This window comes from Helianthus annuus, chromosome 5 (assembly GCF_002127325.2).
Source record: "Helianthus annuus cultivar XRQ/B chromosome 5, HanXRQr2.0-SUNRISE, whole genome shotgun sequence".
Taxonomy (NCBI): Eukaryota; Viridiplantae; Streptophyta; class Magnoliopsida; order Asterales; family Asteraceae; genus Helianthus; species Helianthus annuus.
The window spans coordinates 172,058,502-172,084,275 of record NC_035437.2 but is presented as its reverse complement, the minus strand read 5'-3'; the positions used below and the strand labels follow the sequence as shown (position 1 = coordinate 172,084,275).

General features: G+C 32.1%; 1 protein-coding gene across 1 annotated transcript; it reads right to left on the bottom strand.

Moving 5' to 3' along the window:
* Positions 1-16,426: 16,426 nt before the first annotated feature.
* Positions 16,427-25,033, bottom strand: LOC110942161 (farnesyl pyrophosphate synthase 1; the record flags this gene model as incomplete). The annotated part of the gene is made up of 12 exons (XM_022183898.2): positions 16,427-16,778; positions 17,911-17,982; positions 19,080-19,169; positions 19,873-19,917; positions 20,218-20,313; positions 21,123-21,174; positions 21,295-21,383; positions 22,251-22,367; positions 22,463-22,549; positions 22,643-22,755; positions 23,290-23,314; positions 24,836-25,033. Coding segments are annotated over 12 exons (1,113 nt in total), but the record flags the coding sequence as incomplete, so codon positions are not given.
* Positions 25,034-25,774: the final 741 nt, after the last annotated feature.

Below are 25,774 nucleotides of genomic sequence, written 5' to 3'. Positions count from 1 at the left end.
AGTCAACATGGTTAAAAGTTACCTAACTTGTATTCGAATATCAATAGCCTTTAAATTGTTTATTTAAATAATGGACTGTTTTAAAAAAAATGCATAACAAATATAATAATATTAATACATGAAATACTGAAGACAAACATGGAGGAATGAAGACAAACATCCGATGTATAATTTATTTATGTGTTTTGCTGATTTTTTATTTCACGATAAAAGATAGATTATACTAGGTTATGGTCCCGTGTGTTACACAGGTTGATTAATGAAAACGATATAATTTATTATTTGTAAATACTTATTAATTTTAATCTACTCTTGATAGTTTTGATTGAACATATATGATAAATTCATCGGTTGTCATTAATAACATTGAATTTCAGGGGACAAACCTTTAATAACATTGAATTTCATGGGGATAAACCTCCTAAAATTATAAAATAAAAAACAAAGTCATCTAGATTCACACCAACAAAACTTGGGAAAGTTGAACTAAAGAAAGGAATATTGGATTTTAATAATCTCAATTATTCGCCGTTGGCCGCTAACAGTTCCAATTTCAAAAATAACTACTGGTTGTCACAACTATTAACATCCAATGGACTCTGACTAACGAAAACCTAATGTTGTTAGTCTCTGATCGCCGGAAAAAGGTTCCTAAAGGTCCGATCTAATGTCTGATCGCCAATATGTTAATAGTTGGGACGACCAATGGTTATTTTTTAAGTTGAGACTGTTGGTGACCAACGACGAATAGTTGTTATTATTGAAATCCAATATTCCCTAAAGAAACATGCAACTATTTTAATTTTTTTTTACTCAGTTTTACTATTTTGTGTGCGTTACTTATTCAAAAGAAAAGTCTTGATATCAATACATGCATCTCAACCCAATGGAAAATGTCCCCATTTTATTTCTTTTATTATATAACATCGTGTATTGTACGGGTTGAATAAATATAATTTTATTTGCCAAATAATAAAAAAAGTTATATCTTTAAAAACCCTATGTATTATGCAGGTTGAATAAATTTAATTTTGTATATCAAATAATAAAAAAGTTATATCACTAAAAAATCACTCGTGTATTGTACATGTTGAAGCAGGGACTGAATAAATGTAATTTTGTATGTCAAATAATAAGTGTAAGTTTGTATATCTTTAAAAAGTCTCGTGTATTACACAGGTTGAATAAATGTAATTTTATATATTAAATAATAAAAAAAGTTATACCTTTAAAAATCACGTGTGTTGTACGGGTTGAATAAATAAAATTATATATATATAAAAAAGTTACATCTTTAAAAACCTGTGTCTTGCACAGTTTGAATAAATGTAATCTCATATACTAAATAATAAAAAAATTATCTTTAAAAAAACCCCGTGTATTGGACTTGTTGAATAAATTTAATTTTATATACCAAATAATAAAATGGATAAATATAAATGGAAAACAAAACAGTAAAAGATAAAAAGATAAAATTATTACATGTATTTTCATTTATATTTTTACATTAAAAATCTAAAAATTAGTAGATGCCATGAGTTACCTATGCTTATTTTATTATAATTCAATTTTATTAATATTCAATTTTATTAATACCTATTATAAAGTAAAGACAGGATAAATATAAATAGAACAAAAATAGTAAAATACAAAATTCATAGATTTTAAAATAATATATTCTTTATTTGAATCTTACTAACAAATATTATCTATATCTATTTATTTAGGATATATTCTTTATTTGAATCTTAATAACAAATATTATTTATATCAATTTGTTTAGGGTAAAAGATAAAAAGATAAAATTTATGGATTAAAATAATATATTTTTTATTAAAATTTTATTAACAAATATTATCTATATCTATTTATTTAGGCGGGAAAAAACTATTGAGATCACCTCATAGAGCGTCATGTGTACCCCATATGATTTACTTTATTATATGTATAGATTTATTAACCGAAATAAGTTTAAACTAACTCAATCCAAAACCCATGGTTAATCGTATTAACCAACTACTTGTTTCCATTACCGAATTATACAAACCATTTCTAACCATAGATAGTTTGATTATAAAAATCTAAAAACTAAAACATCTAGTTATATATTTGGTCATGATCAATAACCAAATCAAACCATTCTCAACCTAAGTTTTAATATAATAATCTAAAAACCGAAACATCTAGTTATATATTTGGCCATGATCAAAAACCAAATCAAAGTATCAAACCATTCTCAACATGTTCGATTATAAAAATCTAAAAACTGAAACATCTAATTATATATAGTCATGATCAATAACCAAATCAAACCATTCTCAGTCTGTTTGATTATAAAAATCTAAAAACTAAAACATCTAGTTATATATTTGGTCATGATCAAAAGCCAAATGAAACCATTCTCAATCTGTTTGATTTGATTATAAAAATCTAAAAAACCGAACATCTAGTTATATATTTGGCCATGATCAAAAACCAAACCAAATCAAACCATTCTCAACGTGTTTGATTATAAAAATCTGAAAACCAAAATATCTAAGTTACATATTTGGTCATGATCAATAACCAATTCAAACCATTCTCAACCTAAGTTTTAATAATATGAGAAATATGTGCATCACATAAAAGGGGTGGGGCCAAAAATGTTAAAAATCCAGTAAAACCCGGTTTTGGACAGATCTTTTGGGCCAATGTGATCATGATGGCCCAATCTTTTTAGTCCAGGAGTTAAAACAACAAATCAAGAGAAACACAAATAATAAAACAAAAAGTATAAGTGACTATAGCATCTGTTTTGATTTTAGTAATAGTAGCTCTGGAAAAAAATAGTACCTTTATAAAAGTATTCTCCTGGTTTTCATGGAAAGGAAAAGCCAGAATAAACACTTTTGGTTGTGGCTACTTCTTCCTTCCTTTTTGACGTAATTATAATATATAAATGAATACATTTTTTTTTTTACTTTTTCTATTGTTTATGTTATATTTCAAAATGTGTAGTAATCAATTAGGAAGTAACTTTGTATATGAATAATAAATTTTAAACGGATTTCAAGTAAAAAAAAATGTTTGCTAATAGTTTGTTATATGATCGTGATGTGTGCCAACGTGTTATGTTATTTATTTATTTACTTTTATGTTTTGTTAATTAGTTTGTTAGGAAATAAAGAGAAGAGTGGGTTACCCATATTCTCATGTCACGTATCACTAGGAAATAGGGGTGTTGGTTTATTGAGTAATTTTAGCAAGTAGTGGGTTAGTGTTTGTATGGTTATTTATAGTCACTATGTTAAAGTTTCTATATGAATGAAAAATTAGAGAATTATCTCAACTCTTGTTTCTTGCTAATTTCTTTTGAGCTTGATCCACTCAACGGATTATCTATCAATTGATTGGTACATATCAGATCGTGTGTTATTTTTGTTCTTTAATTAGGGGTGGCTTAAAGTGAGTGAAATAAAGTTAGGACATTGGGTCACTCCAAGTTAATACTCAATTACTCATCAATAGTAACTCACCATTAACAATCAAGTCGGCACTGATGGTCATTTGCTATTTCTTCAACCACATATGGACCAAGTTGCCATTAAGTAGTGATTTCTTACTACTAACATTTACCATTGATAACCAATTACAACTTATGATCAGTTTACTAAAGTTTCTCATCAAATATGCATATCTAAAGAAGCTTCCAGCTACCCATGGATCCCACCTAAGGTGTTTCCCCTCAACCCCCACTAAAGGAATGTAACCCCATTAGAACCCATATTGTAACAACTCCCAAGATACTTTAGAAAGAACCCTGATCGAAACCCCGAACACGTACGACGAGGCCCAACGCGAAAAACAAAAAAATCAATACTGGACATCCTAGAGGCCACGCGAGAGAATCCCTTGCATCTCTCGCGACGCGCGGGAGAGTACCAGGCCACGTGGCACCGTTTCGCGACTAGTGGCAAGACTATGCGGTTGACGAGGTTGACCTAGCCCTAGCTAGGAGCCGTCACGCCACGCAGGGGAGTCCCCTGATTCTCTAGCAATGCGCGAGAGAAACCCAGGTGGGCTATATAAGGGCAGCCGTGGGAGAAGTCTCGGTGCACTTTTTCCATTTATATATCGATTCTCTTTCTCTCTCAAACTACTGTTCGAATACCCAAAGCCCCTAAACCCCCAAACTCTGCTCCATAGCCAACGTACTAACCCTAATCACTGGTACGATATCCTGTCCGATTGATCTGAAACCAAATCAACGGATGTTAAAGTGCTGCCTGAATAAGGCTATACTTTGTCATCTACTTGAGGTTTTGATCTTGTGATCATCGTTAAAGTTTGAATTGGTTTAATACACTAATGCGTGTTGCATTGTGTGTTTCATTAGGAACCCAGGACTTAGACCAGAAGGCTATTACTGAAAACCCTAAATCTGCAAAGTGAGTCATTCTCATTTACTCAAATGATTTTGCAAAACCCAAAATGTTTTCCAAGTTGTATTTACAGTGATTAAGTTTTTGTATTCTGAAATTACTGCTGGTATGTGGGGTTTTGTATACACTACTAGTCCAGTGTTGCTATTGGACAAAGAGTTAGTCAATAGTAATATGACCACGGTCACCGAATTGGGTGTGTGACAAATACTGAATTGAGTAATTGAAAGATATAAACCAATGTAAAAACCCTTAATGCTGTAATATAACATTGTATCTTTTTATAAATCTGAATGAACTTGCCAGTATTTTTCGCTGATTAAATGTTTTTAAAACGCGTTTTAGGCGATTTACAGTGAAGAGAAGAAAAGTGCTAAGAGGCACTTAAAGCTTAAATAAGTGGCTATGTAAACCTTAATAAAACGTGTTTTGTAATCAATGGTTTATCCTAGTGAAAATCCTTTATGTAAATATGGGTTTCATCCCACACTTTATGAAATGAAAACTACAGTGTTTTGAAAAGTCTGATATTTTTCCTGACACCCGGTCCTGATGAAAATCCCGCTGCGAAAATTTTAATAAACACCGGTACCACTTGTATCTGCTCACGGCTCCCGCCCAGGGTAGGGTCGGGGGTTGTGACACATATTTGCTAAGGATGTGCTTCCCCCTTGAACCCACGTGTTCGTTGGTGCATAAAATAAGCTAAGTCAGAAACGAGTGCCTAGCACACACCTCTTAACTTGTATGAATGATTATTCTTATTTCCTTTTGATCTTAACTCGTAAATGAATAACGATTTACCAAATAACTTGATGACACTAATATCACAACAATAAATTGGTTGAAAATCCACTTTAAATTACACAAAAAGATAGGGATGCTCAAAGAACAAGTTAGGTTATGTAAGCCTCAACTAGGGCTCGAGCTCAAAAGTATGCGAGGCGGCTCGACTTCGCTCGAACCTTCCCCATCTAGTGGAACTTTTTATGTGAGCTCACTTTTGGAGGACAAAGCTTTTTTACATGTGATTTCATGAGAAGGATTTTCCTATCTACTAGAACAAGCACAGAAGAAAGCTCGATAGACTCGAATTCTGCTTGGAAATTTGTACGTGCAAGTTGACTCACAAAATTAGTAAGTAAGGTTTTTTTTTTCGAATGAGTTACAAGCCATAAGTAACTTGAAAAATTACATGAAGATGAGATGCAAAAATTTAAATCGCCATTTAATTAGAAAACTTAAAACTGATACAAATTATTCTATGTTGATATGTATTTTGTAACTTGATTAACTTTCACTAAAAGATAAACATATATATTTTTTTATCAACATAATTGTTGGATGGTATTCAATTCTTTGTTGGGACTGTTCTGTCGTCGTACAAATATTATTTGATTTTGAAAAGGAATAAAATATTTATTTAATCAATACAACTAGTACAAATTAGTCGAAATATCTAACTCTAAATATTGTGTTGGGATCATATATAGCTCACGACAAACAATACACAAGAATGACCAAGTAAACGAGTAGGGGCCTGCTAGAAATGGGATTTTTGTACATTAAAATTGAATTAAATACATACACAAAATGGCAAATTATGTTTTTTATGAGTAAAAAATGTGGACTTCCACGTCAACACCTCGTATGATAAGAAAATATAAAAATAAAATGAGGTGACAAAGTCGCCATCAATGTTCCCTAATGACAAAATTAGGTCTAAACCATCCTTGATTTGGGGGTCTTCAATTTATTTTTTAATCCTTTATTTTATGTTTGATGATGATTCATGTTGTATATAATCCAATTTTGAATGAGTGTCAACTTAATTAGTTAGTGCGTGTGAATCTTCACTTTCATATCTTCATGATTTTTTATGTTAAAATAATATAAAATGTAGAATAAACTTTCGTTTTACTCCTTATGGTTTGATCACTTTAATGATTTTACCTTAAATTTTAAAAAAATAACTATTTCTCTCCAATAGTTTGCTATGATTTTTTACATTTTGCTCCCTACGGGGAGCAAAATGAAAAAAAAAAAACAGACAATTTGGATGGAGTTAGATGCGGGGAGCAAAATGGAAAAATCATAGCAAACTATTGGAGGAAAATGGTTATTTTTAAGGTTTGGGGCAAAACCATTAAAGTGACCAAACCACAGGAAGCAAAACGGAAGTTTACTCTAAATTTAATGTGTGTGTTTACTTTTTTTTTCTTTCAAGTTTCATTTTATATAATTTTTTTTACAACCGGGATGGTTATTGACTGCGTTTACTTATTAGATCTGTTGAACTTTTTATTTTTGAATAGCAACGCTTGCTCCTGCTTTATACATTTTTAATGCTTTTACTTTTTAATTTACATTAACTTTTTATTTTTGAATAGCAACATTTGCTCCTACTTTATACGTTTTTTAATGCTTTTATTTTTTAATATACATTTTTAAATGACAAAGATTCTATTATACCAATAATCCTAAATTAGTCACCTTTGCCTGGGTTTAAACTTGTGACCTCTCCTCTAGCTACTCTAAAGAGGCATATGCTCTACCAAGTGGGCTAACCACATATTAGTAGCAAATGACGCTAAAATCTATCTACTATAATAAAAGAAACCAATTAGAGGACACTTGTCGTCATATTAGGCCATGTTTTATAAATAAGTATTATTTTAGTTTAATATTTTCTAATTAATTATAGATAATCCTTCTACTAAATATTATTTAGTTTAATTTCTTATGGATAATAATTATTTAGTTTAATCTCCTTCTCATTTATAATATTATTTATTTAACTAATAGAGTAAATTACGATTTTGGCTCTTGTGGTTATATCACTTTTAGCCCAAAAAGATTTTTTAACATCTGAGCCCCCAACGTTTTTTTTCTAACTTATTTGTCCCCTAACGTTTTTTTCTAACCCTTTTGGCACCTAACATTTAATGGATGGGGTAAGTGTTAGGGGCCAAAAGGGTTAGAAAAAAAGACGTTGGGGGCTCAGATGTTAAAAAAATATTTTTTAGGCTAAAAGGGTAAAAGTGATATAACCACAGGGGCCAAAATTGTAATTTACTCTAACTAATATTATTTATCATTTATACATTTACGGAGTTTTAAATAATGGGTTAAATTTATTAAGACTTCGTTAACAAATTTTGCTACAACAAAATAATCTATTTATATCAATCAAAATTTTTATCTATACTATACTAAATAATAAAATATTAATGTGCGACACATGTCGTTCATTGTAGGTATTTATTTTATGATTTTCTCGCATCACTTCCAAACTTATCTTATATTAATTAAATAAATAAATAATGATCTAATATTAAATATTATCCTACTTTAAATTTCGAATACCATTCTTCTATTTTTCTAATAAAATATTATCCGAAATTGTAAATTGTAAATTTAAAACATCTATACTATATAATAAAAGAAACCTGTTTTGGGACACTTGTCATTCTCTCATTTAATTGATTAAAATTATTAATAATACTAATAATAATAATATTTAATCTAAATTAATACAAATTCTTATTATTAATAATATTTAATCAAATCTAAAATCTACACACCATGTTTTTAACTTATTGTATTTTAAATATTAAAATAAATTTCAAATCATGTTTTTGGATGTATTCAGTCATTTTTAAAGTTTTTAATAGAAAATTAATTACTTTTTAGCAAAATTTTAAAACGAAATTCGTTGGTCCATTTTTGTTTGTCAAAACGATAAAATAATCTTAATCATAACTGTTTTTTAAGTTTTACAATCAAAATATATTGAAACTAACCCCATTATAAATAAATAAATAATATAACATATATTAGTTTTGTTGAAACCCCATTATTAATCTTCTATCTACCATAATAAAATAAACTAACTTTTGGACACGTGTCATTCGAAGTTATTCTCAAATCTATACTTATCTTATATTAACTGAATAAATAAATAATAAATTAATATTAAATTATATCATACTTTAATAAAATATTATCCTCAAATCTAAATTATTAATTTAATATATTTTTAAAACAAATACATATCTTTCCTACTTATCTTATATTAAATATATAAATAATAAATTAATATTAAATGGTATCCTAATTTATTAAAAATATAACTTTTTTATTATTTGGTATACAAAATTATATTTATTCAACTCGTGTAAAACATGGGGTTTTTAAAAAATATATATTTTTTATTTACTATACAAAGTTACATTTATATAACCCGTGTAATACACGAAGTTTTTAAAGATATATAACTTTTTATCATTTGCTATGTAAAATTAGATTTATTCAACACGTATAATATATGAGTTTTTTTAAGGATATAATTTTTTTATTATTTGATAGATTTTTCAACCCGATTATACACGAGTTTTTTTTAAGATACGACGTTTTTAATATTTATTATACAAAATTACATTTATTTAATCTGTGTAATACACATGGTTTTTAAAGATATAACTCTTTTTTAGATCTATTCAACACGTGTAATATACGAGATTTTTAAGGATATAATTTTTTATTATTTGGTAGATTTATTCAACCCGATTATACAAGGGTTTTTTAACTATACGACGTTTTTCGTATTTAGTATACAGAATTACATTTATTTAATCTGTGTAATACACATGGTTTTTAAATATATAACTTCTTTTATTATTTGATATATAAAATTACATTTATTTAATCCGTTCAATATACGGGGTTCACAAACATATAATTTTTTTTATTATTTAATATATAAAATTACATTTACTTAACCCGTGTAATACACGGGGTTCTAACCTAGTTAAATTTAAAGAAATTTATATTTATATAACACTCAAATAACGTAGTGGTTGTTGTTTATATTTTAGAAGAATAAACTAAATACATTTTTAAGAAAAAGAAATAATGAGGAGATTTCTAGTTAAGAGTATTTAATATGTGTATGAAAAGTATCAACTCAAATCTTAAAATAGAAAAAGAAAATCAGAGAAAAATACTCAAAACCATCCCAATCACTATTAGTTTAAACGCTCGTTATTAAAAAAAAAAAAAAAAAAAAAAAAAAAAAAAAAAAAAAAAAAAAAAACACAACTAGACGGTTCAACCCATGCCAACCAAACGGGTTAGGGGTCTAGTTCTTGGTCCAGCCGGTCGGTCTAGTTGCAGATCCAGCCAGTTGGTCCAGTTTTAACATCGTTGGTTCTTGATTTTATTTATAAACAAAATACGCTCTTCTCTTCGATAAACTACACCTTTTTATAAACGAGTAAACTAGATAGAAACTCAACGAGAATGTAAAAAGAGGTTATTTATGGTATTCTTATTGTGACGTGTTGGCGCATTTGGAAGGCAAGGAACGAGAAGGTTTTCTCTAGCATCGATCCGAACGTTGTCCAAATGGTTTCAGATATTAAATCCTTGGGGTATCTTTGGTATAGGAATAAATGTAAAAAGGGTACGATAGAGTGGAGAGATTGGTGTAATTTTTCTTTTCCTATGATGTAACTTTGGTTTTAGGCGGCTTTCTCTAGCTTGGAGATTCCGCCGGTTTTGTGTTTTATTGAAGTTCGCCTTTCAAAAAAAAAAAAAAAAAATTATCAGTAAGGGTTTTTTTTTTTTTTTTAATGGCAAAGATTACATGAACACTCCTAAAGATTACAAAGCCTCTACCACCCCATCAAAGTGGTGATGGAATCAATAAGGTTGTTGATTTTGGTTATACTTGCTTTCGTATTAAACACATTTAGTATCATTCATGAAGTTGGTGACCGATTTTAATGAAACATGCTTTATTTCACTTTGAAATATATGATTTTCTTTTTAAATTACACAATTTTTTTCTATATATTCAAGGTAAAAAGTGATAAATTTATGTCGTCGATAAAGCTTGTTCAAACCAAGACATGTAATATTATAAGTTATAACTATCAATGTAAAACACCAAGATAAGTATATTTATCATTTGAGAGATAGATCATGAATTCAAGTCCCACAAAAAATAAAAACGATATTTCTCGTTAAAAAAAATATATTGATATTCTATGTGATTACCCGACAAATAAAATGGAAAATAGAGTACTATTTTAGGCAATGAAGCAATTCATCTAAATTTGATCATTTTATAGATAAGGCGTTGATAGCCGAAAGACAAGGGAGTACATGCACTAATTGGTCTTTGTCTTAATTTCTGAGTGTTATGTGTCTTAGGTCCAAGGCTTGATACAAAACTACAATCGAGCCGGGGGGTCTCACCGGAAGCAGCCTCTTTATTCCTACAGGTTAGAGGTAAGACTGTCTACATCTATCCTCCTCAGACCCTACCTTAGCTTTGTTATTGATGGATTTACTAAGTATGATGATGATGATATAAGTTATAGATAAGTGTTTTGAGGATCAACATACTTTCTCATACTATTGTGGTGCTGGTATAATATATGTTGATAACAGAAAGGACCATAAAATGTACCACTGTGCATCACATGCTAACAATTCATTGTATATATATCATGACATCATGTTGTACTTATTTTGAGACAGTTTACGGAAGTAATTAAATGTCACAACACCACTATAGAAAAGTAATTATATGGGCCTAACACTAAGATAAACAGGTTTTAAGTTGGGTGTATATTTGATCTATCCTAACGTATGTAATATAAGGGTATGAATGAATAACATATGTAATTAAGGGTCGTATTCATGTTGAGCGGTAAAAAAATGGATCGATTCGTCAACCCATTCTTTATTATTAATTTACTGTTAAAAACTTGTAAGATCAACTTACCTCCTTATTTAAAACTTGATTACAACTGATCAACATGCTTATAACTTGTCAACTTATTTGATTCGTTAAGACAGGTGAGTTACACCTGCATGTTAGAGTTAAATTTTTAACACGAATGGTTAAACAGGTCATGTTATGATTAAGGATACCTTATAACCGACACCAATTATCACCTCTGCTTAGGTTTTCTTCCTCAGGACAATATCACGAGGGCTTTTATAACGCTATTAACGGTTAGATGTTCGATTCACTTTTAGTTAGGCCCTAGGTCTATAGCTACAATTAGATAAAGAAAGGTTGTATTAATTTGGTTTGGTTAATAGGATGGTAATTGCCCACCTACCAAAATCCGGGTTGGTTTCTCTTAGGTAAAGGATCAAGGCCCCTCAACTAATCATTTGTACATCTTCCCATTTATTATAGGCAACAAGTTTTTTTTTTTTTTTTTTTTTTTATACCAAGTTATATAAACACCTCCCAGCCCATTAGAGGTGAGAAGACTTAAAGATCATTAGGTTCTGGGTTCGCTTCCACAAGGGGGTTTTCCAAGATTTATAGGGCTACGTCTCGTAATTTTCCTTTCGAACGTCCAAGTGAGTACCATGTTTAACCGCATTATAGTTGCATTAAAATGCTTAAAAACTTATGATTTAAACCTTCACATTTGTGGATCTATGCCACTTCAAATATCAAGGGCTCATTGACATGAGACAAAAGGATAATTTGAGTACCAAAATGCAACAAACATAACTCAAAATGCTTATAAAATGAGGGTGTTCAAAATAAATGCAACTACTTTCCTTTTTGGGTAAGATTTCAAGCCAAATTAACTTTTTTTTTCTTTTTTTACCACGTGATAGTGATGGATATATTCTACTTCATGATGTGTTTAAATAGACGTCGAAAAATAGACAAGTTGAAAAACACAATTTTAAATTTGAAAATGGTCACGCTTGGTTAGGTACTTAGGTTGACCCGTGACATTTTTTTATCCAAATTTAATCTATTTATAAAAATATTAACGCGCGAATAATGGTACTTAAAATATATGCAACAAATTGCAAAGGATCATCATCGATCATTTGCAAGCTCAAGGAAACGCATTTTAACTTGTCTATAATCCGGTTTATGAGGATTAGTATCAAGTTCGGTTTCAAGGTGAGAAACCGATTAAAGCTTGACTTTCCTGGTGATTAATATGCATGGAAACACATCCATCGTGTAAATTGAACTATATGATTTATAAAGTTGGAACCTTGATGCATTTTCAGGTTCCGAGCCACAACTACTACGTCAGCTGCTACTAACGTTTTAGCGTGGAGCAAACATGTAAAGTATGCACTCCATTCGTAAGTTTGTGCTTGCATTTAAAGTTAGCGCTCCCCTAAAAGTTCATGCTTAGAACTAAATATGCGCTTCTTTGTAGAGTATACGCTTGTTATATAGTTTGCGCTTGTGCCAAAGTAAACGCTTGTGTTATAGTAGGCGTTTGGCATAAAGTATGCGCTTGGCATGGTTAAATTATGCGCTTCTATTCAGTGTATGCACTTATAGTATAATGACCTTTTCACATGTGAACCTTGTTCAAATTTCACTCGACTGTTCGAGGTTCGGGAAGTGTTGATGAGTTCTGTTTAAAGCATAAAGGAAAACGAAATAACATACCTTTGATTGCATCAGTAGAGAATCCAGTCAGAGACGCAGCCACGGAGTTCGACATAGTTGTCAGTTTAGATTTGGTTCCTCCTTAGGGTGTAAAGTGATGATGGTGATGAACCGAAAGTAGGGAGGTTTCGGTTATAGAGAGAGAGGGACGAATTGTGATGTTATGTTGTTAGGTTGTGTGTCTTACCTTTAACCTCTCTAATAATCTCCTTAAACATACACCCAAGAGGAAACCCAATTAGTTAATAAGGGTAACATGGTCCATCAACAATTACCAACTAATTATTAATAGGTTATTAATATATTTTGATCTATATTATATAAATGATAATGATGGCTACTAGATTAAATATAAATAAATAAATATTTAATCTTACAGGAAGGTCATCAGTACAATTCTTAGTATACTTAGCATTTTTGACATGTGAGTTTCTAGACCCCTCTTTACTTTATTGGTTTTGTTTTGGGACGGTGTGCATACTTAATACAGTTTCCAAACTAAAGTATATGTATTCAAACATAATAGCTTACGATAAAGTAGCTAAAGTAATTATAAAGTTTTAAAGTGCTAATTTGTTAAACTGATAAATTGGACTGATTAAAGGCTAATGGGGACTTATCACGTCTAAAGTTAACGATGTGGATTGTGGACACAAATGGTGTCTAAAGTTAACATCATGACCAAGCGGCAAAGGGGAATGTATTTGTTGTTTGCTCGTAGTTGATCAACTACGTACGGTTAACTGTGCACATTATATGCATTAACCGATGTGCCTTAACTGCTTATCATAATCATTCAACCTTTTTTTGAGAACAGGGAAACCCATGGCAAACATTTATTAGAAAAGAATGAAAGAATACAACAAAAGAACCAAACTAGACCCGGGATATAGGCCCAAGGTCTACCTTAGTTCCAAAGAAAAATAAAATGAGCAAAACTATACCATCCAATATACTTAGGTCCATTTCTAAAGCCTAACGGCCAAGAAAGGCCCATCACATAAACCCACACTCTATGATTAAAAAGATACAAGAATACAACAAATCAATCCTAAAAACAAAAAACTTGGCCCAAAAGCAAAATCCCATGTGATCTTCTAAAGCCCAATTTCCTCAACAAACAATATTCAGGCCCATCAAAGAAAAAGAAAACCCATCCTCATCGATCAATCCAAGTCCAGTTTTGACCACCAAACACTTCCATGGTCCAATTCATAATAGCCCTTAGAGCATTCACATCCAAAGAACTAAATTGTGAGTGTGGAGTTTTTAAAATATAAAGAGTATAAAAAATGGTTGTTTTTAGTGGAAATATATTGATATAGGAGTTGTTTTTAGTGGAATGTATGTATAATTTTAGGGGGTTGGATGTGAATGCTCTTATAGAACTAACATATATATATATATACATCAACCATTTGCTTCAGTCTTTTGAGCCCAGTAAACAGCCTTAAAGCCCACAGACCCTTATTCATTAAATCGTTTTCCCACTCAATACTTGAAGCCCAAAAAACCCACGTAAAGACAACGGCCCATTTGTTAACAAAATTCCAAATCCAGCCCACTATAGGTCGAATATGTCCAATTATGACCAAAGCCTTATTTATGCGTCCAATTTTACACTTTGGCCCATCATCAAGATTAATAAATTATAGAGTTAAATACCATTTTAGTCTCTGTAGTTTGGGTCATTTTGTCAGTTTAGTCCAAAGGTTTCATTTTTCGCCCGTGGGTCCAAAAAGGTTTCACCGTTGCCATTTTACTTCACTGGGTTAACTTTATTCATTTTTCTGGTAACGAGAATGGCAATTCGGTCATTTTATATGGCCAAATTGCTCTTCTAGTTAATAGAATTACATATAAAATGACCGAATTGCCCTTCTCGTTAAAAGAAAAAATGGACGAAGTTAACCAGCGGACTAAAATGGCAATGGTGAAACCTTTTTGGACTCACAGACGAAAAATGAAACATTCGGACTAAACTGCCAAAATGACCCAAACCATAAAATGACATTTAACTCTAAATTATAAATCCATTCTTTTGCTCACAGCCATATCTTCCAATTGGGCCGCACAGGTTTTATGAACACCATACCTTAACCAATCTCTTTTGGCCCACTGAACTTCCAACTGGGCCACACAGGTTTTATGAACACCATACCTTAACCAACCTCTTTTGGCCCACTGAACTTCCAACTGGGCTACACGGGTTTTATGAACACCATACCTTAACCAATCTCTTTCGGCCCACTCAACAACTCTAACAATCAGCCCAAAAATTGGGGGTGTTCATCAAATCGAATATCATTTTTTTTAATTGCTCGAATCGAATTTTTCGAATATTTTTTTTTTTGCTTAAATTCGTATTTGATTCGAATTCGATTAAGAACCCGCCAATTCGAATCGAACTCGTATTCGAAGTAAATCCCAATTCGGATTCGATTCTAATTCGATATAAAAATTCGAATTCGAATAAATTCGTCTTGATTCAAATTTAGTTAAAATATGTAATAAATTCGTTTAAGTTGTGGATTTTGTAATGGGTTTGGTAATGAACTATTTTAATACTAAGAATAAATTTAGAGATTCATTTATACTATAGCCCAAGATAAGTTATATATGTATTGTATATAATAATAATAAATAAATATGGATAATTTTAATTCGAAATTCAAATCGAGTTTAAGATTATAAATTCGTATTCGATTTACTGAACTCGAACCGAATTGATTTCGAATTTGAATTCTCAGTAATCAAAACAAGTTCTCGATAATTGAATCGAATAAAATTGAATTTCAAATTTCTCGAATTCGAAATGAATTTTGAATAAACCTACCAAAAATAACAACCCAACTAACCAATATTCAACCCTTTTCCTTAGAGTCAACGGGGCGGTTCCGTTATTCTATCATGGAAGAAAGTATAACGGTGGAAAACCCATAGTTCCCACCCCGCCTGCTTGCTATAACGCGTGATAGTTTAACGAAATCATATTTTCATGATTTTTTCAACGCGTTATGGTTTTTTTTGTGAGTGTAATTGTTGGTTGGGGGGAAATTGTTGGGTGTGGTGATTAGTGATGACCACCCCCACTAAAAAAAGGTTGTGAGTGATGAAAAATTGTTGATGACATGACGGAACTTGATTGGTGCTTGTGAGTGATAGAATTCTATCACTAGTGACCACCCCCCTCCCCTTATTATGTATCTCTGTCACTGTCAGAGTCTCCATCTTTATTTTTAAGAATATAGAGTTTTACGAATAGTTATTCTTTTAATACAGGGGTTGTGGTACATCTTGTTGTTCGTTTACCTGCCACTCTATTTTCATGGTGGTTAAGATGTGCGTCTTATGACCAAAAGGTTGAAGGTTTAAATTCTGCAGAATCCAATTGCAGTGTATTTATCCTAGAAAATCTAGGAAATGTTAGTTAAAAAAAATTAATGTGATAAAATGGCATGTCTCGCTATAACTAAACTTAAATATACAAAAGTTATACTCAAATACTTAAGGTCTTCAAAATGTTGTGCACTTTTTACTCATGACATTCATGAACAAAGACATAAATTTCTACTTTTCTACACGAAATTGCAGTTAAAACAAAACAAAAACCTTTGAATGCATTACATTTTTTTTAAAATTAAAAATAAATACGCACTACAAATCAAGCAAAGGGCTTTTAGTAATGAGCATATCTAGAGAATACAAGAAGAATTACAAACAATAATCTTATTGCAACACACAACAGACAACATGAAAATTTTCCATTTCTACTTTTGCCTCTTGTATATCTTTCCTAAGAAAGATTTCAACACCGCTTGCACCGCTTTGCTTGGATGACCTTCGATGGAAGTGATCAGCTTCTTGTAGCTTGCGTTCTCATACTCTTCGAATACACCCTACACACAAAATCACTTATCAACCATCTTTTCGCTTAATGTTTGTTTTCCAAGGAATAGGAATCTGTCATATTTTAGGTTTGGTCGGCAAGAAATAAGATAAAATTCATAATAATAATAATAATAGTAGTGGTAGCAGCAGTAGTAGTAAATAATTATATATATATATATATATATATATATATATATATATATATATATATATATATATATATATATATATATATAGGGTAATGCTAGACAAAAAACCCTCAAAATTTTAGGAAACTCTGGAAACTCAAATCTCCCCCCATTTTTACCCAACCTCCCGACATTTTTTTTTGAAAAAAATAACACATGTAATATACATGTTTTAAAGTGTTTTGGGCCAAAAAAAAACAAAAAAGCGCCGAAGGGATGTTTTTAAAAAAAATAAACAAATTTCAGCAATGTCCGGTTGCCTAACATGTGTTAGGCACAAAAGACAGAAACTTGCTGATTTTTTTTTAAATCATTCCTTCGGCGCTTTTTTTATTTTTTTGGCCCAAAACTCTTAAAAACATGTATATTACATGTGTTATTTTTTTCAAAAAAAAAATGTTGGGAGGTTGGGTTTTCTAGGGTTTTCTATATATATAGGGTTTTCTATATAGCCTTACCCTATATATATATATATATATAGGACAAAGATCCGTTAGGAACCACCCTTTATTGCGAGAACCGCGAGAACCAGTGTGAACACAAACAGTAATACCTAAAAAAATCTAAAAAACACCCAAAAAAATTTTTTTCTATTTTTTTACTATTTTTTATATAAAAATCGCTACTTTTAGTATCCAAAAAAAAAAAAAAACTTTTTTTTTAATTTTTTTTTTTGGCTACTAAAAGTAGCGATTTGAACATAAAAAATAGTAAAAAAATAAAAAAAAATTAGATTTTTTTTTGATTTTTTTTTATTTTTTAGGTTTTTTGGGGGTTTAGTTTTTAGCATTTTAGCTTGGGGGGGGGGGGGGGGGGGGGGGGTTTAGGTTTTTGGGGGGTGGGGGTTAGGTTTTTTTAGGGTTTTTTTTTAGGTTATATGGGCACATTCATTTTAAATCCAATAGTATGTTGAGAACCGTGATAAATAGAAAATAAGAAGCCAGATACAAACCTGAAGATTTAGAGTGTGGTATAGTTCCTTCACCTTTGCAACTGAAGAGGGATCTTTTTTCCCATAGTTCTCCTACATAAACATTTTATAGTTATTATATTATATTATATAACAAATTTTAAGGATAAATTAAATATGAATATAACTAATTGTCAACTGATGCGTGTGCGGTTCCCGAAAAAAAGTGTTCTGGGTTTCTTTATGTTATAGCTGACAATTTCAACCCGTTCACTTTGTAATGGGTTAATTTGGGTTAAACAGATCAAATAAAAACAATTAGCTAATATGAACGGGTTGCTCAAAATCAATTTATAATGCATACCAGTTAATCCTTTTATTTATTACTATTATTATTCAAATATTGTTACGTGAGTTGTGACCAATATTAGCTACTATATATTGAAAATGAACAATAAAGTGTTTGTGGGTCAACCCAAGACGTTTTGACCCATCCTAAAAATCACCTGTTTCAACTCAAAACCATTTGACCCGTTACCATACCCACCCATCTTTGCCACCTTTACTAAACAACTCAGGCAATTGTCCAAAGAACCTGCAAGACTTGCATTGAATTCGCGCATAAGTCCCTCTACATTATTTTTGTATGATTAAATCATTAAACTTTATTTGCATGATTGAACCCTAAACTTTTAGAACTAAACGAAAATATCCTTTAAATTAAGTTTAACGAGTTGATCATGCAAATTTTGAAAAATCCACGATTTGATCATGCAAATAAACATTTTTTTTTTGTTAATAACAAAGTGCAAGAACTTTATCGTTAAGTTTAAAAAGCTAAAAGGATTTAATCGTGCAGAAATAAAGTCTTAAGGGGCTTATATACAAATCAGCATATATAAATTTCTCAGTAATTATACATGAACGTTGTCAGTGGCGAAGCTTGAAGTTTTCGTCGGGGGGGTCGAAAACGCATATACCCAAAAAATTCTATAGAACCGGGGGGTCGAATACGTATATACCCAAAAATTTCTATACGAAAACTACATGTACCACACTACTGAGCGAAAAGTTCGGGGGGTCGGGCGCCCCTCCCGGCCCCTTAAATGCTACGCCCATGAACGTTGTCATGTATTTTCTGCACATATGGGTGTATTTTTAAATGTGCCTAAGTATCCGAGTGGATACGTTATATGTACGCATAGCCTTACATGTAGGAATTTCTTTTGTTCCTCATTGGAAAGTTCCAAAGCTTTCACAACTAACCAGGAGCACTTAAAGTCTTCAATGTCTGTTCCAATCTGCAGTGTGAGATTAACGATATTTGTGAGTTTTAACTCTACAGCAAGTCAGCAACACAAGCACCAAAATATAAATATATAATAAAGGAACATTGGAGTTTAATAATCCCAACTATTCGTCGTTGGCCGCCAGCAGTCCCAACTTTAAAAATAACCACTGGCAGTCCCAACTACTAACATATTGGACTCCAATAGACCCTGACTAACAGAAGCCTAACGCCGTTAGTCTCCGGTCGCCGGAAAAACGTTTTTGGCCAGAAAACTCATTTTTTGCTAGAAAACTCAACATTTTCATCGCAAATCTCTTTGTAACCTTATTACAGACCTTTAGAAACATTTTTCTAGTAAAAACCCCAATTATTAAAGTCGCCTGAAAACTCCTTTTTCACTGGAAAACTTCTTTTTGGCCGGAAAACTCAACTTTTATGCCGGAAAACTCAACATTTTTGTCCTAAACCTTTTTGTAACCTTATATCGAACCTTTAGAAACCTTTTTATGGACAAAAACGGAACGTCGTTAGGGTTCTGTTAGTCAGGGTCCATTGGTGGCCAATATGTCAATAGTTGGGACCGTCGGTGGTTATTTTTGAAGTTGGGACTGTTGACGGCCAACGCGAATAGTTGGGATTATTAAAATCCAATATTCCAATTTTCCTATAATATATATATATATATATATATATATATATATTGCTGGACTTACCTTTCCAATAACCTCAGGAGCACCGAAACAGTCTAGATAATCGTCCTGCAATCATTTCGAAGCTTGATGAATTGACAGTCATAAATAGAGGTTGTGAATTTTTCATAACCGGTTAAACTAAATGACCTAACTGAAGCAGTTCTGGTAAACATTTTGGAAAGTAAAAGGTTAGTAAGTAGTAAACAAGCTTCATACTACTTCAGTTTAACACGTTATAAAAACTTTCACAACAACAGAGCAAAACTTGAGTTCCCTAAACGGAACGCTGAAAAAACTAGGATACTATTTACTACTTAGTGACTTTTTGCTATTGAAAATAAATAGTTGCAAATGAGGATTACATACCTGCACTTGAAAATAGGTACCCATTTCAACAAGTACGTTCTTCACTTCCTCGTGTTTGTCCAAATCCTCACCAGACATAAGGAGTGCACAGGCCACCTTGAAGCAGAAATTAATGCAAAATAATCAAATGGATTATTCACTAACATATAGAATTAATGTACCATGAATCTTGAATCATACGAGCAAAAACTAAGTAAACGTTGCAAGATTAAGTGAACTAATGTTATACACTTTAATACATTATAGAGTTGTAGCCCACAAGACAGTAGACTGCAACCAGCGTTTTGGGAATTTTAAGATGGAATAAAAAAATAATCTGTTCTGATTTCAATCGGAAATTCTGGCAGCTTAACACAGACATATTAGCATTTAGATGATTAGATGTAGATGAACGTTTGTTGATTTGAAGCGAAAAAAAAAAGACGTCAATTAAAAAGTGGTACCAATGGTAATGAAAAGATGCATGATGGTGATATTAATCATTACAGTCCATTAGTTTAATAAAAGACATTATTTAAAAAGTGATACTAATTACGTTTTTCGTCCCTGGGGTATTGCCAAAATAGTATTGGTACTGTTTTGGCAATTTTAAAACTAATGGACTGTAATGGTTATTTTCAACAAACCACAAGGACGAAAAACGTAATTAAAAATTTGTTTATATATTGTTTTCTATATGAGGGGTATTTTAGTCTTCTCGCCAAAAACTTAAGGTGAATTGGATGGGGTTAACGGAGGTGGATTGTAATTGTTACAAAAGTTGAAGTACTGGTACTGTTTTGGCAATTTTTTAACTAATAGACTATGATGGTTATTTTCAACAAATCACAGGACAAAAAAAACACGTAATTAACTCTTTATTTTATAAATAAAATATGACTGAGCAAGTCCGAAAATTTACTCACTGGAAGATAAAATGAGTAGTAAGCAGTTTTATACTGAACAATCCGGCGGTGACTGCAACACAACAACACGTTAGACTTCGGAAATTGTGACAGATATATAAATAATATGTGTATGTGTGATTTTGTAATTCGATGGGAAATTTAATGAGATCATTTTAAGGCAGTCACTTACATAGACAATGAATACTTCGATAGATCCTTCTCTCCAACAAGTGTAGTAATCAAATCTATCATTTGTCCAGAGGCTGTTTGAAATTCTACCTGCTCAGATACAGTGTAAAACACTACTTTGTAAGTAGAGGTAGGTTACTTATGAGCGGGCTGACTCTAATAATTTTTTATCTCTAACGGGTCAGACAAGTGAAATTTAAAATTTTAGCTTAAAAGGAAACAGGTATAAGGTCATGCAAAGTGTTTTTTTTTTTTATTTCTAAACCTCGTAAATCATTTTATTCATAAAATAGGTTATTATTATATTAGGTCGATTCTTTTTTGTAACCATAACTGACACACTAATTTTATTTAGAGTAAAATGCCATTTTCGTCCCTAAGGTTTGGCCAGTTTTGCGACTTTCGTCTAAAGGTTTGTTTTTCCGCATCTGGATCCAAAAGGTGTGAAATCTTGCCATTTTCATTCGGCTCGTTAACTCCATCCAGTTTTTTCCGTTAAGTCAAGGGTATTTTTCGTCTTTTTTGTTAACTTAAACGGAAATTCGGTCTTTTGAATACTTGTACATTAATACCCTTGACTTAACAGAGAGAAATGGATGGAGTTAAGAAGCCGGATGAAAATGACAAGATTTCAAACCTTTTGGATCCAGATGCGGAAAAACAAACCTTTGGACAAAGTCGCAAAACTAGCCAAACCTCAGGGATGCAAATGGCATTTTACTCTTTTATTTATAGAAAGCTAAGAACTTGGATCCAAAAAGCGTTTCAGTCAACCTGACCCAACCGACCAATTTAGGCCGATAAATAAAAATTCACCATTTTTGGTCGTTACTCGTTACCCAACCCTCCCATTTCTCCATGTCAATCTTTATTATGTATTTATGTACTGAAAAGTGAAAATGTAAATAGAATCACTGCTTTAAACAGGAAGATGCTTTAAACAGGAAGAAGCCAAACCTCATTGAACAGGTCCAGTAGATCCACATAATAAGGCTTTCCTCGGAAATGTTTCTTGAGAATTCTTGGTATATGGTTACGAAGAATTATACCATCATTTGCAGCAATCATACCAACCTATAATCAAATTTTCAGAGACTAGACATGCACATAATCAAATTATTCAAATGGTAGCTATTTGAACGAACATATTGTTGTTCAAAGGTTCACACCTTGGGTAGTCTGAACCAACAGGGTTGACCTCTGCGTGTATGAGACTCATCCATGATATCATCAAGCACAAGAAAGTATGCTTGAAGCTGCAAGATTGAAGATCCATTAACAGGAAGGATTTAAGTATATAATATATCATGTAATGAAAGAAACTACTGGCAACAGTATATTGTTATTACCCATTCAATGCACCAACCAAGGGCAGATGCAAGGAAAACCTCATCATCGGTCAATTCTGCACCTTTAAGCAATTGGTAACTGTCAATAACAGAGAGGCCCCGATTCAGCTTTCCTACAAGGACCACATTTTACTATGGTTGTTAATACAACAAAATATATTGCAATAAAACAAGTCATAGGCTATGTAGTTAATATCCCGATATATCAACCGATATATCAGTGATATATCGGTTATCGTTCCTCTGCCGAGATAGCGGTACAAAATATTGGTCAGAATATCGGTACCGATAATATCAGCGATATTGTCCGATATAGGACCGATATTTGATCGATAAATCACCGATTTTCCCGATATCAGTACCATTCTTCTTTTTTCTACCGTTCATTTTTCTTTGTATTGCTGCAATTAGTGTTTTAAGTCTTAATTGTTAGTTGTTACTGTTAAATGTTAGTGTTTTAAGTCTTAGTCAGTTCTTGTTACAATTGTTAGTGTTAAATTGCTATATATATAAATTTAGCATGATATTAAAATTGCCGATATCCCACCGCGATAACCAATATCTCAAATATTGGTTCTTGACCGATATCCGATATTTTACTGCATTAACTACTTAGGTCATAGGATAAGAAAACCAAACATTCTTACCTCCAGGTACGTTGTAGTCAAGCATCTGCAAAGAAAGGAGTAAAGAAACACAATTAATCACATATATTATTAGTGGTTCCTTTCTTCTTACATTATAGGATATTTTGTTGATACAGATTAGACGTAAGATTGTGATGCATGCAGATAGCTATTGATATCATCTACTTTTTCTTGTTTTAGTAATACATGTGTGTTAGTATGAATTAAAATCTTATTATTGGTCCTGCTCTCTATTTATATACAACACAATAGCGATAATAGTATTACACCTTTAACAATGCCAATACACCTATACGTTTTGGATGGCTTGTAAGACAGTTTTGACGTCACTAGACACGTTAGCCTAACTGAATCTGGAACCATTGCAGTCATTTAACCATAGTTATTAAAAATATATTATGTATTAGAAAAATAATACTATTCTTCAAATATGATAAACAAAAGCTATTATATAACATTTAATATCATCTATTTAGTACCAAAAGTTCTAAAAAATTAGTGTAGAAAAGTAGTTTTCCTAAGATAAAAGTAGAAATCTGGCTGGAATCTTGCCGGAATTTATAAAATTTGGCCGGAAACTCTCCAGAATCTAGGAATCTCGCCGGAATGTGCGCATGAACCATCACCTGGATAATAAAGCGCAAGTGCCTCGACTCGCCTAGAATATGGGCCTAGGCGCAAGAGGCGATAGCTTTTAACAACCATGCATTTAACTACTCAGTTATAGTGCATAAACATGAAGAACTCCGTGTATAAGGTCCTCAATCATAAGACCACACGGTGTGGGCGTGGAAGCCAGTCCACGCCAAGCTAACCACCCCGTGTCCGGTATGGAGCACGGCGTTGTGGTTTGGGCTTGAGGATCCCCACCGGCGTGGGGGCAAATGTGTGGGTGAGGTGGCGGCGTTTCATTGGTGGGTAGATTTTGGGTTGGTTAATTTTTATTTTTTATAAAAACGCCACTTTCCACGCCCCATCCTACTCCTCCCTTTTTTGCACCACGCCACTTTTCTAACGCATGCTGACGTGGCTTCCACATGTCGCATAACACCCCGTTTTCAAGCCCCTCCACACCATATAGTCTAAAAGCGGATACTAACACATAAAGCCACTAGGTTCCAAAAATTAAGACAAGTCAACTTTTGAGTTCTCTTAGTCTCTATTTGGATATTTTTCTACAAAACTTAATAATGCAGGTGTCAAATATTCAAACATAACTCCAACAAACCACTTTTAGCAGTCAAAACTAACAATAATTTCTACTAGTACTAGTGCCTTTAATCTAACCTAGTTCCAAATCAATAATCTACTAATTTAATCTGCAACTTATTAAACACAACAGTCCTTACTGTAATTATTCAAACTCACATCCGATCTACAAGCAATAAATCTCTTCCAAATCAATACAACAACAACGTAAACGCATAAATTACTCCGTCAATCGCATATTCGAACAACAACAAGCTAACAAAACGAATAAAATCGTGAAACCTAACTGAAATCACAACAATAACGATTCAAACGGTTGAAATGATGCGGATTATACCTTCTCCACCCACTGACGTGAATCTTCATCGAACTCGAAGGCCGGATCGTTGATTAGCTCCGATTTGAGAGTGTCGTACACTTGTAGGAATCTAGATTTCAGATCGGTACTCATTGTTGTGGTTGATAGGGCAAAATGTGAGAATCTGAAACTGTTATAAGCCAGATGTGTGTGTTTAAAGGGGAAGTTGGGCGTGGGTATTTATAAGGGGAGATGCTACTGTCCTTTGCTGATTCACACATGACACATAGGTATTGGGTCCATCGTGGCTTTCATTTTTTTTATTTTTTTTATTTTTTTATTTTTTTATTATTATTTAATTTTTTAATTTTTTTATTGGTGGAAAATGAAAATGGTCAAGAATGAGTCGCAAGTCGAGAGTAAAATAATTTTATTTTATTTTATTTTATTTAATCTTGTATTTTTACGTTGGATTCAGAGTTTAGTTCGGGCGTTCCTCCGAGAAACCATACCACCGACTGCCACTTGACAGACGGTGTGTCACCACAAGAGCTGAACATTCACTGACGTAACACACGATGGGACGAAAACTCAGGTGGGCTCATAATAGAACCTGACACCTTTGCAAAGAAGTTGGGCTCTGTCCGTCATTACCTAAACCACTAAAGTGATGACGCAAGTGGAGATTGAGCTTGAGTCTCTTCTACTAGAGAACCCAAGCCTCTCTATCGATCAATGGGCCACAAATGATAGATATGAGATTAGAGATGTCTTACCATCATACGAGACATATTAAGAAGTAATTCTATATTTATTAATAATATATTTCTTTATAATAACTTGTGGATTTCAAAAAAAAAAAATAAAGAGTAAACTTCCGTTTTGCTTCATGTGGTTTGGCCACTTTAACGGTTTTGCTCCAAACCTTTAAAAATAGTCATTTTACTCCCTGATGTTTCGGTTTTTTTGCCAGTTTGC